The sequence below is a fragment of the Staurois parvus genome, unplaced genomic scaffold (assembly GCF_062004578.1).
Source record: "Staurois parvus isolate SC_StPar_1 unplaced genomic scaffold, SC_StPar_1.0 ptg000025l, whole genome shotgun sequence".
NCBI lineage: Eukaryota > Metazoa > Chordata > Amphibia > Anura > Ranidae > Staurois > Staurois parvus.
This window is the reverse complement of record NW_028317821.1, coordinates 22758313-22778286: the sequence shown is the minus strand read 5'-3', so window position 1 is coordinate 22778286 and position 19974 is coordinate 22758313. Positions and strand designations below refer to the sequence as shown.

The 19974-nt window shown below is 39.9% G+C and overlaps 1 protein-coding gene across 1 annotated transcript in view; it reads right to left on the bottom strand.

The window, feature by feature from the left end:
- The window catches only part of LRRIQ1 (leucine rich repeats and IQ motif containing 1), a 238741-nt gene that overhangs the window by 141586 nt on the left and 77181 nt on the right, over positions 1-19974 (bottom strand). The window contains exons 12-13 of the mRNA XM_089652370.1: positions 17931-18004; positions 17757-17850 (exon numbers count right to left, since the gene is read on the bottom strand). Of these exons, the coding sequence (XP_089508496.1) occupies positions 17757-17850; positions 17931-18004 (168 nt within the window). The remainder of the gene's footprint in view (positions 1-17756; positions 17851-17930; positions 18005-19974) is intronic.

Sequence of the window (19974 nt, the reverse complement as noted above, 5' to 3'; positions counted from 1 at the left end):
ACATTGAATGTGCCACTTTTACATTGTACCGTATTGAATGCACCAAATGTACAAGTGCAGCTAATTAAGATCAACTCTCCTTTGGCATACAGAGAGAAAAACTGTCTCAGACATGAATTTGGCACATTCTTTACTATTTTTAGAATGCATGAGAGACACTTTCACAAAATCTGAATGCACCAGTCTTTATGAATTCTAGGGAATGTGATTTCATTATTCACTTCTCTGATTTATAAACAAAAGCACCCTGCATGTCATGATACTTACAACTGATAGAGGTTGTACAGCCTCAGAACTCCAGGTTCAATATCGAATCTAGCAAGTTGAGCCAATTCAGCAAATGAATAGTGCACAGCTTGCTTGTTCAAGCTCAGAATGAAGCAAATCTTATTCAACTTGGCAAAATGGAGTAGTCTTTATATTTAAACTTAGAAACAATGTATAAAAATAATTGTAATTTACAGTCCTTGTAACAGGATTTAAAGTGATATATATATTTCTTTTAAATAACAAATATGTTATACTTATTTGCTCTGTGCAGTGGTTTTGCACAAAGCAGCCCTGATTCTCCTCTTCTAGCGCCCAATTATGAATGGGACATTCAAAAGCAGTCCAGATGAGGAGTGGGCAACATAGCAAAAAATTGCCAACAAAAACAAAACATGTCCACAAAAATTGTCCACAAAACTAACATGTCAAGAAGAACTCAACATATTTTGAAGAGCAGTCTGTAGCACCTTACATCTGTAACCGGCACCAGAAAATTTTTAAAAATCCATCTGGTATAAACTCTATGTGTGAAAAGAAGCAGAGGCGGAATGTGCTTTAATAGGGAAAGGTGGAACCCTATCCTTCAGACTATAGGCCTTAATGATAACTTACCTGATCCACTGAGCGATGGTGGAGAGGGAGGCAAAGAGACCCTCGTGGGAAAACTCAGGGAGCTCAAAGAGTGAATTCAATTTCATAAAATCAGCTGCAGCTGAGAGGTAAACTCTCACTGTGAGCACCATGTTTAGATAGTGGAGAGAAATATCCTTAAGATGCTTTGGAGCAGGACATAAGTAAGGACTGCCAATAACCTGAATAAGGTGGGACCACCTTTAGGAGGAAAGAAGCCTTAGGCCTCAAGACAAGTCTTCCTTGTGCAACACTAAGAAAGGCTCCTTACAGGATAAGGCCACCAACTCAGACTCTTCTCACAGAGGTGATAGTGACAGGAAAGGCCACCTTACAGGTAAGGTCATGCAAGGGAATATTCCTGATAGATTCAGAGGGAGGTTTATAAAGAGAGAACTGGACTTATTTTCCAAAGAGGTACAGGGAAACAAACAGGGAAGAAATGTATATCTCTCCCTGAACAAAGATTTTAACTAGAGAGTGATAGGACAGAGGACTCTGAAACAGAATGGACAAGGCCAAGATTTGTCACTTAATGGTACTCAATGTCGATTTTTGGTCCAGACCAGACTGCAGGAAGGATAGGATGCAGTATGCTTCATGGAGTAGTTTCTAGAATTAATGTTCCTTGGCTCTCAGCAAACAAATAAGGAACTCCAGGTGTGGTGGTAGACTTTATAAGAATTCAACTATCTAGCATTCAAGAGAGGAGGAATGACAGAATCTGAATGTCCCCACCTCTCAGGACCATGGCTTCATCCTCAATGATGTTAAAGTCAACAACTGAGAAGTAGGATGGAACACTGGTCCCTGGAGCAGGAGACCTGGACAATCCAGGAGAGCCCACAGAGTATCTTTTCAGAAGTTTGAGTATATCAGAATAAAATGTCCTGCTGGGCCAATTTTGTGCAATGAAGATCACTAGGATGCCATTCTTCTTGATCCTGCAAAAGTAGGTGAGGCATAGATGAAATCAAACAGATACCCACAATGTCAACAGAGTGCCCACTGTGAAGGTCCATGGATCCCTGGACCTGGTGACAAACCTTGAATTTGGATGTCAACAGGTCTATATCTGGTGTCCCCTACCAGTAGCAAAGGGCTTTTTATGGGGAGCCCATTGACCTGGATCCAGACAGTGATGACTGAGAAAGTCCACCTGTCAATTTTATACACCTGGGTTGTGGATGGTGGCCTTGGCTGATGACTGAGACAGTCTGCCTGTCAATTTTTAATGCACGTGGATGTGGATAGTGGACAGGGCTAGAACATGATGTTCTGCACAAGAGAGAATCAAATCTCCTTTCCTTACCTCTTTGATGATTGATGTAAGCCACAGCACTGACACTGTCTGATTATATTCTTCTATTGTGTCCTTGCAAAAGGTGAGTCCAACATTGAAGAGACAACAACATTGCCCTGAGTTACAGAATGTTGATTGGAAGGCGAGACTCTTCTCATAACCAAGTCCTCTGTACAGAGAAGGTGTTTAGGACTGCTCCCCAGCCTGACAGATTGGCATCTGTCATGAGAACCATCCACCACTGTGGAAAAAAGGAGAAATCCCTAAATCCAGCAACAAACTGGAAATCCACCATGTCAAGAAAACTCTGGCCTTTGGGGGTCATCCAGCATCAGAACAGGTACTTTAATCTGTAAGATGGGTTCAGACCTTCGGTATGTTGAAGACCCAACCAAAGCTTTTTCAAACCTGTATCATCCGCTGAACATTGGTTGACAGGGACAGAGAAGATTGATTCTTTAAAAGAGATAGCCCAAGTATTCAAAAACCTGGCTCTGCACATCCTTTACAACAGATGATTAGGGAGGAACCAATATTTTTCTGATTTATAGGTGTTCACATATTTATTATTGATTTAGGTAGGATTGAGGTTCATACACTAAAATTATCACACACCATGAGCTTAATTTCATGATTTTCACAGTTCCACACTCCTACCATTTGTTTTATATGTTCTTTGTCTTCATTAGCTTGGGGGGATTTGTTGCTGGCTCTACACTGTGAGTGGATCAAACTAGCTTGGGGTTCCATGAGAGCTCCCTGGTCAGCTGCTTCACTTGTACTTATCACAGAATGATAATATTTGGTTTAAGCTTTTAAAGTGTTTTTATTCATGTTTTTGTGTTGGAATGTCTCATACATTTTTCAATTTATGTTCTGTTTATTTAGTTTGTAAATTCTGCATTGCTTTATAAAGTGTTTGCGTTTTATCCACTGCATTCTCAGTGTGCAGTATGCCCATGTCGTTTCAGGATTTCCAGTAGTTTAGCTCTAGGATTAAACTGAACATTTCAATACAATAAAAAAATAACTACACAACCTAAAATTAAGTTTAGGAACTCTTTAAAATGTATGTACTCTAAGTGATTTCATTTTACAGAACACATAATAATGTAATGTAAGTAGAGGGCAATCAAGTTTCACAAAAACAAACCATTTACATTATCAGCACAGGAGTTCTTTGCTGCTAATACTGAAAACTGGCTGTTAAGTCAAATCACTGCCCCCTGGGGAACCTAATAAAATGATCAGTGAAAACTTTACGTGGATGTAATGTTAATAAACCAAATCCCTTAAAATAATCAAGTAAACAGTGCATTGTTTAAATTTTACTGTGTGGTATCACAAGTAATCAGTAAAAATATTTCTATCAAAAATCTATTTTTTTATCGAACCCTCTTTTTATGTTGCATTTAGTTAAAAGTTTTTCAAAGAAGGTCATTACTTAAAACATTAAAATTACATTTAAAGATTCCTTGAATGAGGTCTGTAAAATTCTATTTCAAGAAACACTTGAATATATATAAGCACAAGATAAAAAAATGCTCTGTCTGGGAACTGTTTATTGTACACAGTAAAGAAAAAAAGCTTAAGCGCAAGCTAGTTCTATAGCTCCCCTAAGATCCTACTGCTTTAACAGTAATATAATTAGAAATAGATAAAACATGGATTTAGAATGCATTGATTAATAAAAACAAGTAAATGTAATTATATTCTAGTCTTCATTTACCTTTTATATTGTTATCTACATAGCAAAAACACAATAAAAAATTTCTACTCCTCCCTAGAATTTCTACCCCTCAATCCCTGAGAATAGGGAGCCATGTATAACACATAATAACTAACATAAATTCTACAGCTGCTTGCTATGTTAGATTTTGCACATGAAGACCAGTTTGTAGTCACCAAAGCAAGGAAACAAATCTCTGCACAAATATTACTGTACCATTACACTTATGAGTTATCAGTATCAAAAATAAAGAATTAGTGAGGGCCTAGCATAAGGCTGGTCATACATGGATCGCATTTTGGCAGTTTCCTGCTAAATTAACCAAAATTTGATCTGAGGATGGCCCTGCCAGGACCAACTAGTCGAGCAAATCTGCATATTGGAAAAGGGTGGAAAACTGTCAGCTGAACTGCGACTGCAGCCAGTCAGCTGCAGTCATTGTTCAGGTATTCTGACATCCGAAGGTGCTGGCAGGAGATACTTATCCACCAACACTGTTTAGCATTGATGGAGGCTGTAGGCTGAACAAAAGAAATCTATGCATATGTAGCACCCTCTAGCTTAGCTAGGTAGGATTTTTGTTAGTCGGAGGCTTGTTAGAAGCCTGGGATGAGTTAGCTTTGGAGTGAGGTAGAGAGGACACTCAGTACAGGCTGGGAGGCTCTACAGGTCATGGCTTCTGCAGCCCTCCTACCCTTCTAGAACCTTCTAGCACTTCTAGAGAGGCAGAGGAGGGAAGGAGGCCCAGATTTGCATGTTTAAGGGAATTTGGACAATCCCCAGGCAGGAGGCCAGGCATAGTGGCCAAGTACAACCCTTAAATATGACAGAGCCTGTGCAGCACGGGAGTTAGGTGGGAGATGGACTGAAGAAAGGTGCTGGAGAGTGAAGCCTGGGAGGGGCCCCAGGTAGGGGAGCCTACCAACAGTCTGGTTGCTGGATGGAAGAATCTCCACTGTGCCAAGTTTCCTATGTAGGATAGTCCTGTCAGCAGGGAAGGAGCTAGCCCAGTGTAAGGCCTAAAAGCAGCTGAAACCCACTAAACTAACAGTAGAGGACAGTGTGAGTACTTCTACACCCCCTGTTTAAGATTAAGGGAGAGGGTGGTCAGGCTCAAGACCCAAGTAGTTCTCACCCGGGACTAAAGTGGCAGATCTTGGAATCCCTTGCCCAGGGATACCCTCAGTATGGCTGGGTGAAGGAGGAAGGATTCATCTGGGATCTGAGGAGGTACACCAAGGGGACTTCAGTGCTTCTTAAAGAGACAGTGCTATTTTTGGTAATCCACATTTATGTACAATGTGCAGTTGCTAAGAGTTTTGTCCTCAAGTTTGCAGTTCCTTGGGTATCCATATACCCCTAGACCCCATCCAAGTTGTTAACCCCTCAATAAAAACAAAAAAAAAGGACTTCTTATTGACTCTGTGTGTGAAGATGTGGAAAATGCGTGTTGTCTGGCCGTGCAGAGCTTATGGGGGACTCAATCAAAACCCAGCGGCCCTCAAGGGGGTAGCGCTACACATATATATGGCCAACTATAGTCTGTTATTGTTAATCATTTACATTGTAAATATATGGAACTAAAAATATCACAGACTCAGGCCTTTCTTTTTGTTTTGGAATGTACCCCCTGGCAACAATCTAATCACCAACTTGCCACTGTCACTTGTAAACATAGAAGCCAGTAAATGATGTCTTCCACTACTTGTTTCCTCGTCTGCACTTTAGATTACATGATGTCATCAGTCAGAGCCACAGAGAAAGTGAGTAGTGGAAGACTATCTCTGCTGGCTTCTTTATTTACAAGTGCCAGAGGCACTTACAGGTATTCATGACTGTCTAGAACAGCCTGTTATACCACCCAAGAAAGCTATAGTATCATACATTTTTATAAGACAAAGCACTTGCTTTGAAAATAATGCTTAGACTTGGCTTGCCATGGTACCTGCATCAGGGTGAAAAAAGGTATTTGAATGTAGTCGTTCTACTTCTAAGCTACACTAAGCTAAACTAGAATATGCATAAGACCTAAATTATACCACATTTCTGCTGTTGCTATAAAATCTTTCCTGGCATATGCAGTAATACTGTTCAGATGTAATGGCTTTTTATTCTCAGCTTAGTTTTTAATGGTTCCAGCTGTATAAGTGCATTAGGAAAATGTTAATAATGGATGTTTAAACACACATCAGTACAAAATAAAATAATAAGTCAGCCAAATGTGGCAAATGCAATTACTGGCAGCATCACAGTGTTTACATTTTAATGCATGTATTGTTAATAAATTACATAAAAATTACTTATATATCACCATAAAGTGATACTTAGTTCTGTATTCTCTAAAAGGGGGGTGCTTGTAGGTTCGAAGTGGGAGGAGACAAGATTGGTCTAGAGGAGGGAGGATGAGTACCTGTACCTAATAGTGAACAACTATTGTCATTGTGGCTTAAAGCAAAACTTCACCCAACACGGAAAGTTCCACTGTTCCTCCACCCCCCCCGGCAATTTTTTTATTCGAAGGGGGGGAGCAGGTACCTTGATTTGACAGGCAATCCGAGTGGAAGTTCTCCTCCCCCACTTCCTGCCTGAAGTTGTCTGGGTCTCATCATAGGTCCCAGAAGGTTGCGGGACCATTCAGAATGCATAGTGTAGCTTGCACAGGCCGCAGGCAGTCACAGTCGGCTGCCCACAATTAAGATGCCGGCTCCGAAGAGAGAAGGCCGGTGAAGAAACCCAATTCGGGTAAGTGTCTGTTCATTAAAAGTCAGAAGCTACAGTTTTTGTAGCTGCTGACTTTTCACCACTTGAGCTCCAGAAGATTGTACCCCCTTCATGACCAGGCCATTTTTTGCTATTTAGCACTATACTACTTTAACAGGTAATTGCATGGTCGTGCAGCGTGGTACCCAACTAAAATGTATTCCATTGTTTCACACGAATTGAGCTTTCTTTTGGTGGCATTTGATTACTACTGGGGTTTTTTAGTTTTTATTATATTAGCGAAAAAGACCGAACATTTTACATTCTGCTACTAAAACCTCTCCAATAACATTTTTATTTAAATTTAATTTCTTCATAAATTTAGGCCAAAATGTATTCTGCTCCTTGTCTTAGGTAAAATAAAATCCCAATAAGTGTATATTGAATTTTTTGTGTGAAAGGTATAGCATTTAAAAACTATGGTATATATACTGGATTGTTTTTATGTATTTTATCTATACCAGTAATGGCGGTGATCAGTGACTATGAAAGTAAAGTATGATTCTAACACTGACACTGGGTGGGAACTGAATGACTGACACTGACATAATTAGTGACTCTAATACAGTGATCAGTGATAATGCTATACACTGTCACTGTACTAATGACACTGGCTGGGAAGGGGGTAATTAAGAAATTAAGTGTGCGCCTAGCAAGTGTTAATGTGTTTATTATGTGCTGCTTTTTACTACAAATCTATTTGTTCCTTCTCCCTGCTGTGCAGGGAGAAGAAACAGACTGTTCCCTCTCTACAGAGCCCTGTGTTGTTTGCCAACATAGTCCTCGGGGCTGTGATTGGACACAGTCGATCAGCAGGACCCAGCCATGAATCATTGCCTGTGACCTGCAGACAAAATCCTGCTGTGTCTAATCACAGTCGGCGTGCCCTGAAAACAGAAGCAGGCAGCGACATACAGGTAGATTGCTGTGCTTGTAGGAGTCGCTTGTCTGCAGAACAATGAGGGTGGACAGTCCTAAAGTGGTTAATTTTTACACCAGAGACTGGAGAACTGCTTTAAAGTATATGCCAAAGGGAAAAAAAACCCAAACCTTTGGAGGGTCCACAATATGAACACATTTTCCCATGTTTTATTCCTTTAACCACTTCCCCTCTCACACCTGTATACCCCCATGAACCAGAGCAATCTTTACACTTCTGCTATGAACCTGTTTATTCCGCAATAACTTTATTATTGTCATTACTTAACATAAAGTATTACATATATTGTTTTTTAAAGGACAAACAAGGCTCTCTTTTCATGATTATGCACTATGTTTGACCAGTGTTAGTTTAAAAATAAATAGTGTTACTGCAGATAATAAGAATATATTTTATTCTGTAAGTTGTCTTTTTTTTAACCACTTGCTGACCACCCACAGTACTTGTACTTTGGGTTGGTGGTATGTAGAGGCAGAGCGACTTACTAGTACATCGCTCCAGCTGTACCAACACAGGGACCATCGGACACAGTGGAATGTGGATCTTGGTAATTGGGATCTGGTGATCATGTGATCACTATGCAAGCACATGATCACAATGTCAACAAAGCTGTTATGAATTAATCTGATTCATAACAGCTTTGCTTCCTTTCCTAGTGAGCTGTGATTGGCTCACAGCTTTCATATGGGCCAATCACAGAACCCTGTACCATGCGATTAGCTGTAGACAATCACAGATCACTAATCTTTTAAACTGTTATGAACTTAACCCATTCATGACAATTCAAAGAATTGGTGCAATGATCTTTATTGCACCTGCAATGCAAAGTGTTGAAAATAAAAAGAATCCCTGATCACCCCCCCAGAGTAGTAAAATGTTACTATGGTAACATTGAACTACTCTGATGAAAGTATTTTTTTGTAAATAGTAAAAAAATTAAAAATAATGCTAAAATAAAATAATGAGAATTTTTTTTACGTTTTGTTTTTTTAAACTTGTGTGGGCTGATTATAGAGATGATTGGAGACTGGAATGGCTCCAATCATCTCTATGGTATAAGAAATCGTTATCAACGAACACTGCATCAGTTCGGTTTCCTCAGCTATAAACAGCACCATTTTTAAATTGGGAAAGCATCTGATCATACCGATCTTGGTGTAATCAGATGCTTTAAAGGCAGAGGAGAGATCTAGATTGCAACAGACCCCAGATTTCTCAGAAAAGAGTACCTGTCTATTGCTATCACAAGGGATATTTACATTCCCTGTGATAACAATAAAAGTGACAAAAAAAAAATTAAAGGAACAGTTTAAAAAAAAAAAAAGCAAAATACATCATTTAAAAAAAAATCACCACAGCCCTCTCCCGTGCTCGCTTATGGATATTAAAGATTTATGTAGTTTGTTGACATTGCACAGGCATGCGCAATTTTAAAGCATATCATGTTTGGTATCTATTTACTCAGTGTAACATCATCTTTTATATTTTATCAAAAAATTGGGAAATATATTGTTTTTGTGCATTAAAATTCAAAAATGTTTTTTTTTTCAAAACAAGCTGCGTTTGAAAAATCACTGCACAAATACTGTGTGATATAAAGAATTGTAACACCCACTGTTTTATTCTCTAGGGCCTCTGCTTTAAAACAAAATATAATGTTTGGGGGTTCAAAGTACTTTTCTAGCAAACAAAATGTTTTTTCATGTAAACAAAAAGTGTCAGAAAGGGCTTGGTCTTGGTTAGAAGAGTGGGTGATGTGTTGCATAAGGTTCTAATTTTGGCCCTCAAATGCCAAAAGTAGAAGCACCCCCTCAAATTATCACTTTTTGGAAAGTAGACACTCTAAAGTATTTGCTGAGTATTTTGCAAATCTCCTTTGTTGTCACAAGTTTTTGGAAAATGAAGAAAGAAAACAAAAATGTATTTTTTCTTTGCTTTTTTTCTTTTTCAAAACCTTGTGACAAAAAAATGATATCTGCAAAATACTCACCATGCCTCTTATCAAATTCCTTGGGGTGTCTACTTTCCAAAAAGGGGTAATTTGGGGGGTGCTTGTACTATACTGGTATTTTATGGTGTCTGAAACTGTGATAAATAGTGAGGAAGTGACATAAGGAAATATGCCTTTTGAAAGCCTGAAGGAGGTCATTCGATTTTTGGGGGCTGTATTTGGTTAAGCTGCCAAAAAGTCATTCACATGTGTATCCCCATACTCGAGAGAAGTATTAAAATGTGTTTTGGGGTGTTATTCCACATATACCAATGGCATGAGTGAGCAATACATAATTTAAGTGACAACTTTGTGTAAGAAAAAAAAATTCTTGTCATCTTGTGAATTAACAACACAGATTCTTGTGAAATACTCAAACACCCCCACTCCCCTATTCTCTACAATATTACAACTGGAGACTAAGGCAGGCCAAAGAAGGATCTTTTTTTTTTTTTTTTTCAGCGATCGGTGGGCTGATAAAGAAAAAATGCACATAAGTGAGGTGGATGAAGGAATCCTCCACGAGCGCCATTGTATTCTGACCACGGGGACTCAGAATACAGTGATCAGCACTGCAGCCAATTGACTTCAGTGCTGATTGAAGGAAACTGTTCTAACATTCCTGTTAGAAAGAAACTGATTATTAGATTGACTTCCCTTTCGAGCAGGAACAGCCATAGATGGATCGAAATTCAACCAGTCCTTGCTGAAACAACTGATTTTGGATTCATCTGTGGCCAGCTGGAGGGCCATTTAAACTCCAAAGGAAATTGCACAGGATAGCTTTGAATTTCTGACATGATCAACAAGTATTGGCCCAACTGAACAGATACACCAAAAATTATCGCTTTGTATATTTAGTAAAACAAAATGTAGCAAATATGAGGGGTTAGGTTTTGCATGTAATTTAATTATTAGTAGCCTGGGACCAGGGGCTGACTGACCATTAGAGCACTTGGGCACTGCCCGAGGGCCCGAGGTCAGCAGGGACCCCATGAAATGCCCCTGGTACCTTTTATAGGCTTTTTTGGATGTGCTTTGAGTGTGGGCAGGGACACAGGGGCCCCATGATCCCCTATTGCCCGGGGGCCCCATGAGTTGTCAGTCCGCCCCTGCCTGGGACTTTACAAAACCACGAGGCTAGATCTCAAAAACCTTGCAGATGCTGTCTAATTTCATGATAATTATATATTGTTCATGATAAAATTCCCAGTCAACATACTGTACCTTACTTATTATTTCTTACATTGAACTGACTGTCTCGTGACTCTTGACGCTTTTCATCTTTCCCTGTCTAAATATCCCTAACTAGCCAATTACATCTGGCTTTCAAGTGTGAAAGCAGAGGTTCTGCTGTTTTGCTATGTGCCTAATAGTTTATACAACAGCATGAAAGTAGAACCTGTATAGAAAAAGCCATAAAACAATCAAACACTTTCTTATCAAATCATTTTTCACTAAAGTAACCTCTAAATTGTTAATAGCTGTTTAACAGGATATCTAAATCCCATAACATTTTTTTAATACACATTAATATGAGAGTGCTTGCACTTGTGACAGCTGCTTCTTTCAACCAACAAACCTCTTTATAGATGGAACACCCTCATTAATACTGATTGCAGGATGTTAAGTGAACATAAGATGGCAGTGTTCTGTGGTTCAGCTATGCAGACTCTGTTGAAGAAAAGAATTGTTGAACTTGTATGCTGGTAGCAGGATCTCTGTGCTCATGCAAGGAGTAAACAGACTACATTCCCCAGAAGAGCTGGAAAAGAGGCAGGAGCATATATATTCAGAAGCCCAGAACCCTTACAGGAAGGAAGTGGATGGTGAGGGACAGATAATGGGTGTGTGGAGAAGGCTATGGGAGACGCTGGAGATCCACGCTGGGCCAGGCTGCAGAGATGAGAAGTCAAGAGGGATCACAGACTACTGGTATCACTGGCAAGCAGGACAGACAATGCTGCAGGCAGGTGAATTGTGGTATTACCATAAGCGCTGCTCTTTTACAGAAGAACCAAAAGAACATGGGAGCCCCCCTACTCTGAGAGACTACCTGCTACGCTACCAAGGCTACAAACTGGGTGAGAGGGTTCCATACTCAGATCATCACAAGTTGCAAGTGACTGTGTTAAGTTCAATTGTTTCTTTCAGTACACCTAACATCACAGCTTATCATACTTACCATACTGTCCAACTTATTGCGGCCTACTGATTAGTGCTTTGTTAACATCCAAAGCCGCAGGACTTTGCTACAGTATAGACACCCTGTATACAGAATTACTTAGTGTCTCTTTTCAAGTCTCTTATTATGCCCAAGGAACTTGCTTCTTCAGACTCGCTCACCACCTTTGAGAAGGAGTCCACCTCTGTTAAAGTCTGCTTTTGCTCTTTTACAATCTTAGTATATCTTTGCCTCCATCCTTAGTATTAAAGAGATTTTACCTAAATTCAACAGTGGCAATGTTTCTATTTATTAGCAGAACCTTCTATAGATATACTTTCCCATTTACAGTACATAGATTTACAGCTTTGCAAGTTCAATTAGAATTATACGATGTTGTCAATAACAACAGATCCATGCAACGTATTCATACTTGAAAACAAGATTCTCATGCTCTAGGTCAAGCTTATTACAGAGATTTTGTGTATAATGTATCTATTAGATTGGATAAAAGAGGAAAGTAATCAATTTATGTTATTGTTAACAAGCACAATTGCCGTGACACACTTTTTCTGGTGCTACCTGGTTTTCTTTCCAAGGTTGGTAACTTTGCATTTCAGCCTGAATGGGCTATTGGAATGAGACACATCAACTTTCTGTGTATTGTGTCTTTTGTGTATTTTGTATTAAGCTTTAATAAATTGAATTTTAAGAGTGCATCACACAGATTTCACAACCTTTTTATTTGGATATTAATCGTTTGTGTGGCTGTGGTCTGGGCACATGTGGAGCTCTGTTCAATGGCTATTTTTTGTTTCATTTAACCACATAAGCTCCACAAGGTTCTACTCCCTTCATGACCAGGCCATTTTTTTGCTATCCAACACTGCGCTACCTAAACTTGCAGGGTCATGCAATGCTGTACCGAAGTTAATTTTTTATAATTTTTTTCACACGAAATGAGCTTTCTTTTGGTGGTATTTGACCACCATGGGGCTTTTAAGATTTTTTAGCTAAAAGAAAAAAGACTTAAAATTTTCTGTTATATAACATATATTTAATAATAAAAATAAAAAATAAAAATCGAATTTCTTCATAAATGCATTCTGCTGCATGCCTTTGGCAAAGAAAAATCCCAATAAGTGTATATTAATTGGTTTGTGTGAAAGTTATACAAACTATGGTATATATATTTGAAAACTCAATTATTGATGCTCTAAAACACCAGGACAGTACAAATGCCCTCCTAAATGACCCCTTTTTGGAAAGCAGACAGTCTGAGGTACAGTATTTAGTAAAAGGCATGGCAAGTTTTTCAAAGTTGTAATTTTTTGTCACAATTTTTTGGAAAGTGAAGACATTAAATAAAACGTTTTTTTCTCCACTTTTTTTACAGTCACCAGTGCAGTACAGTGTAATCATATAAACTGGTATGGTGGTGATCAGGTATACTGACTAATGACGGTATGTAAAAAAATATATTTTTTTTTACTTTTTTAAAAAAGCAGTCACAGCAGAGGCACTCTGTGTGCTCCTAAACAGGAGCAGCCTTTATCACTTCTATACACTATATTGCCAAAAGTATTGGAACACCCCTCCAAATCATTGGATTCAGGTATTCCAATCACCTCCATGGCCACAGGTGTATAAAATCAAGCGCAAACAAACAATTTCCCAGCAACACTTACCAGCCAGCTTGCAAAAAAAACAATTTGGTCCTGTCTAACAGTTTGCGTTAAAAACAGAGGGTTTTGTTTGCACACATTTGAATATACATGCTCCTCCAGGCACACCTGCTCTTAACCTATCCATTGATACATGTGCTCCTACTATGGAGGCTTTGGAAATTTTAGTTAGGTCCACAGTATACAGAGGACCCTTGACGTGGGACTGTGGCTTACGTATGTATTTGCAGAATGGTATTTGCCTGACTGCATTGTGCCAAGTGTAAAGTTTGGTGGATGGGGGATTATGGTGTGGGTTTGATTTTCAGGGGTTGGTCTTGTGATTAGAACTCTTAAGACAACAGCATACCAAGACATTTTGGATAGTTTCATGCTCCCAACTTTGTGGGAACTGTTTGGGAATGGCCCCTTCCTGTTCCAACATGACTGTGCACCAGTGCACAAAGCAAGGTCCATACAAGGCATGGATGAGTGAGTTTGGGGTGGAGGAACTTGACTGGCCTGCACAGAGTCCTGACCTCAACCTGATAGAACACTTTTGGGATGAATTAGAGCGGAGACTACGAGCCAGGCCTTCTCGTCCGACATCGGTGCCTGACCTCACAAATGCACTTCTGGAAGAATGGTCCATAAAGACATGGATGAGTGAGTTTGGGGTGGAGGAACTTGACTGGCCTGCACAGAATCCTGACCTCAACCTGATACAACACCTTTGGAATGAATTAAAGCAGAGACAGTGAGCCAGGCCTTCTCATCTGACATCAGTGCTTGACCTCACAAATGCGCTTCTGGAAGAATGGTCCATAAAGACATGGATGAGTGAGTTTGGGGTGGAGGAACTTGACTGGCCTGCACAGAATCCTGACCTCAACCTGATACAACACCTTTGGAATGAATTAAAGCAGAGACAGTGAGCCAGGCCTTCTCATCTGACATCAGTGCTTGACCTCACAAATGCACTTCTGGAAGAATGGTCCATAAAGACATGGATGAGTGAGTTTGGGGTGGAGGAACTTGACTGGCCTGCACAGAATCCTGACCTCAACCTGATACAACACCTTTGGAATGAATTAAAGCAGAGACAGTGAGCCAGGCCTTCTCAACTGACATCAGTGCTTGACCTCACAAATGCGCTTCTGGAAGAATGGTCAAACATTCCCATAGAGACTCTCCTAAACCTTGTGGACAGCCTTATTTTTTTTTATTTATTTCAGGGACTTATATAGCGCTGTCAATTTATGCAGCACTTTCCATATATATTGTACATTCACATCAATCCCTAACCCTCAAGGGATGTACTATCTAAGCTCCCTAACTTACATTCATACATACAAATATTAGGGCCAATTTAGACAGGATCCAATTAACCTACCAGCATGTCTTTGGAATGTGGGAGGAAACCGGAGGACCCGGAGGAAACACAGAGAGAACATGCAAACTTCAAGCAGGAGGTGCCATGGCTGGGATTCAAACCAACGACTCTTGTACTGCCAGGCAGAAATGCTAACCATTTAGCCTCAGTGCTGCCCTCCCAGAAGAGTTGAAGCTGTTATAGCTGCAAAAGGTCGGCCAACTCAATATTGAACCCTAAGGACTAAGACTGGGATGGCATTACAGTTCATGAGTGTGTAAAGGCAGGAGTCCCAATACTTTTGGAAATATATATTGTATTATTATTATACAGTATTTATAAAGCGCCAATAGTTCACTCATCGCTGTACATTACAGAGGGGAACAGAACATGTGACAGAACAATACCAATACAATGCAAAACATGAGGGGATCGAGGGCCCTGCTCTTTCGAGCTTACAATCTAGGAGATATAGCTTTTTCAGATAACTGTATATGTTTTTTGTATAAACTCTAGGCACTGAAAATATATACTAAAAATAAAAATGATAATACCAACAACTGTAATATCACATCTGTACTATAATGATGTTAACATTTTTGAAAGTTAAACATTTTGCTTCAGGGTTAGTCAGTTTATTAAAAGACAATGAAGTGCCATCTGCTGGCACACCATAAAAGTGAACATGAACTGGAACATCTAATCTAATTCAGTTCAGCTGAGATGAGATTAGCAGGTACAATACTGACATCTCATGGTCACATTGGAGACCGACATTTAAGAAAACAATAACTAAGCAATTTTCCCTCAGTTCTTGAAAGAATATATAGGACTCTTTTGAATCCTATTTTTTAGTGTATAAAATGCAATATACTAACAAATGGAAATAAAATTTGGAGCTGTATTCATAAAACTTAGTTGTATTCAGGCACATTATCTGGATTGACCATATTTGCATGCATTCTCCCTTGCTATTTGCAAACATTGATACATTCTGAAGTAAATGAGAAGCAGAGCTTATGGAGGCTCATGCAAATGAAGAGTCTGGAATAGATTAATTGCAAATTGCGAATTATGACATTTGACAGCAACCAACATCAAGAAGTGTAACATTGGGTGTGGATTTTAAAAGCCTGTGAATATTACTAAGATCTAGATTATTGCCACCTATGAGCAAAGCAGATTTTGTGTGAATGTAAACGTTCAACGAGGCTGGCCATCATATAATAGATTGTCATATATAAACATGCATGTACCACCATGTTTTCCTGGGGGAAAAGACAGAGATGCCAGGTACAATGTGCACCATTTGTTTAATTATGTGTTTTTTTTAAATATGGGCAGGCCTGGACATATACAGTATAAAGGACTCCCAGTTTAACCATAAATGCCATAGTAGATATCCGTTCTCTTACATCTGGTAGAAGCTACTTGATCTGCACTCCATGCATAGGTAATCTTTTATCAGCACAAAGACAATGAATAATTTAGCAATGCATTATTTCCTGTTTAAAACTATTCATGCATTTTATATATATCACGCTCAAGTCAAACCGGGACTTTTGAGTTTATATGATAAAAGAACAAACTTCAAGGAGTGGAAACTGCATTTATTTTTTGGCATACTGCCCTGCTTCATTTACACACTTATCCCAGCATTTCACTAATGCCTGTAAAGCTTCGGCATAAAAATATTTATCGGTATGTGTGAACCATCCTAGGACAACCTGCTTCAATTTGTCATCAGTGCTGAAATGCTGACCTCCAAGGAACTCTTTTAGGGGTCCAAACAGGTGGAAATTACTCAGAGCCAGGTCTGGGCTGTAAGAGGGATGTGGTAATACCTTCCAGCCCCGAGTTTCTGTAATGTGCACGTAGTGAAGTAAGCAGTATGAGCTTGTGCATTGTCCTGGAGAAACAGGATGCTCTTAGTGATCAAAACAGGCCAATTTTTCCAGACTCATATGCACATCATTCAGAACACAACAGTAATATTCACTGTTGATTGTGGCACCACGGGGTAGAAAATCCACATGAATAGCACTGTTTGTCACTGAAAACACTTGCTATCACTTTATCTGCACAGGCAATTGTTTAAATGTTTTTTTATGGTGATGAGTCTGCATGCTTCCACTGTTTTGATGCTTATTTTGATTCCGGAGTGAAATGATGTGCCCAGGTTTTGTCATATGTAATTATGCAATCCAGAAAACCCTGGCCTCCCTGATGTACAGCCATCTTTGAAGCATTTACACCATGCAAATGTCTTACTGTGTCTAAGCGTCTCATCACCATACTACGTTTGAAGTCTTCTGTATCCACGGGTTTTACGCCTTTGTTCACAAGAAACTTCATCACCACACACAGTTACATGCATGCACTACCACTGTTGTCTGCCATCTTGATTAACGGTCTCTGAACTGGCTCTGATATATGCACCATCTATCAGTAATAGGACATACTTGCCACTTACTACTGCGTGTAGTACCACCACACTAGCATCCCTTTTTATACCTGTAAATTAAAAGTCCCAGCATAACTTGAACACCCCTCGTGTGTATGTGTATATATATAGATATATTTATTTATTTTCCCTATATTTATATATTGCTAAACCCACTGGACCAGTACGACAACTAGGAAACTAGCATTTTGAAGGGAACGATCATTATAGAGGGAAAGATCAGCAATGGTAACCACCATACTTCTTCCCTCTAGGTTTAATTTAAAGGGACCTGTCAAGGTAGTTGTAACCTGGCAAACCTGAGTCTCTCATTCAGTGCTGTAGCCTGCCAATCCCTAACTTCTGGAAGAAGATCTGGGGCAGCTAAAACCTGTGCAGTATCAAGTGCCTGCCCTTGTGCTAGCAGAGCTTCCTGGAGTCATACAAAGAAACCCTTAGATGCAATAGCAACAGCCATCATAACAGGTTACCTCCAGTTGGCTTCTTGCAGAAATGGATTCTTGCTCACTCTTAGTCTGCTTAAACTTAAACAGCCATCCAACCAGAGGGATACTGCCTGTAGCTCTTAAAATATAAAGAAACGTGTAAATGCTTGAAAAAGTAAAAAAAAAAAAAAAATTCATGAAAATTATTGCCAAATTTACCTGATAAACAATTGTTACTGAGGTCCACTTGTTCCAAAGAGATAAAGGAATTAAATGGTGCAAGATGTGTCACGCTGTAAAATCATAAGAGGAATATGAATGCATTACCTATCCCCTCGTAAAAATGTAATATTTAGCTTGAAAACTCCAGTATGTGCTATCAAACTAGTAACATTAGTTCCGTGTTCAAAATAATCCAAACTGAACTGCAAGTGATTTCAAGCAGCTCTGCACAGTGCAGTTTCAACTTCAAGAACAAGTGGCTGTATAGTCAGCAGAAGGAAATGTGATTACAAACTTAGTAAACATAGATAGACAACATAGGAATTTTGGCATAGCTGTAATTTCTATATCTTAGAAAACAGTACAAGACACAGGAGTTGATTCTTAGACCATGGGTTATATGCCGCTACCTAACGGTCACAGGAAACTGGCAAGACCTTGCTGGAAACCTCACCCCAGTTTACCCATATACTGTACAGTGGGGGAAAAAAGTATTTAGTCAGCCACCAATTGTGCAAGTTCTCCCACTTAAAAAGATGAGAGAGGCCTGTAATTGCCATCATAGGTAGACCTCAACTATGAGAGACAAAATGAGAAAAAAAATCCAGACAATCACATTGGCTGATTTGGAAAGAATTTATTTGCAAATTATGGTGGAAAATAAGTATTTGGTCACATACAAACAAGCAAGATTTCTGGCTCTCACAGACCTGTACCTTCTTCTTTAAGAGGCTCCTATGTCCTGTACTCATTACCTGTATCAATGGCACCTGTTTGAACTTGTTATCAGTATAAAAGACACCTGTCCACAACCTCAAACAGTCACACTCCAAACTCCACTATGGTGAAGACCAAAGAGCTGTCGAAGGACACCTGAAACAAAATTGTAGACCTGCACCAGGCTGGGAAGACTGAGTCTGCAATAGGCAAGCAGCTTGGTGTGAACAAATCAACTGTGGGAGCAATAATTAGAAAACGGAAGACATACAAGACCCCTGATAATCTCCCTCAATCTGGGGCTCCACGCAAGATCTCACCCCGTGGGGTCAAAATGATCACAAGAACGGTGACCAACGTAACCACCACCAGGACCACACGGGGGGACCTAGTGAATCACCTGCAGAGAGCTGGGACCAACGTAACAAAGGCTACCATCAGTAACACATTACGCCGGCAGGGACTCAGATCCTGCAGTGCCAGACGTGTCCCCCTGCTTAAGCCAGTCCATGTCCGGGCCGGTCTGAAGTTTGCTAGAGAGCATTTGGATGATTTAGAAGAGGATTGAGAGAATGTCATATGGTCAGATGAAACCAAAATAGAACTGTTTGGTAGAAACACAACTCGTCATGTTTGGAGGAGAGAGAATGCTGAGTTGCATCCAAAGAACACCATACCTACTGTGAAGCATGGGGGTGGCAACATCATGCTTTGGGGCTGTTTCTCTGCAAAGGGACCAGGATGACTGATCCATGTACAGGACAGAATGAATGGGGCCATGTATCGTGAGATTTTGAGTGCAAACCTCCTTCCATCAGCAAGGGCATTGAAGATGAAATGTGGCTGGGTCTTCCAACATGACAATGATCCCAAACATACCACCCGGGCAACGAAGGAGTGGCTTCGTAAGAAGCATTTCAAGGTCCTGGAGTGGCCTAGCCAGTCTCCAGATCTCAACCCCATAGAAAACCTTTGGAGGGAGTTGAAAGTCCGTGTTGCCCAGCGACAGCCCCAAAACATCACTGCTCTAGAGGAGATCTGCATGGAGGAATGGGCCAACATACCAGCAATAGCGTGTGCCAACCTTGTGAAGACTTACAGGAAACGTTTGACCTCTGTCATTGCCAACAAAGGATATATAACAAAGTTATAGTGGTGGCTGACTAAATACTTTTTTGTCCCACTGTAACTACAGCCCACTCTATGTGGCTCCAATCTTTTGTAGCAAGAGGTAAGCAAAGCACAGAAAAGAGGGGAGGGACCTATGTCCTGTACTGTACTCAAAGATATGAAATTTACAGGCATGCCAAAAATTCTAGTATCT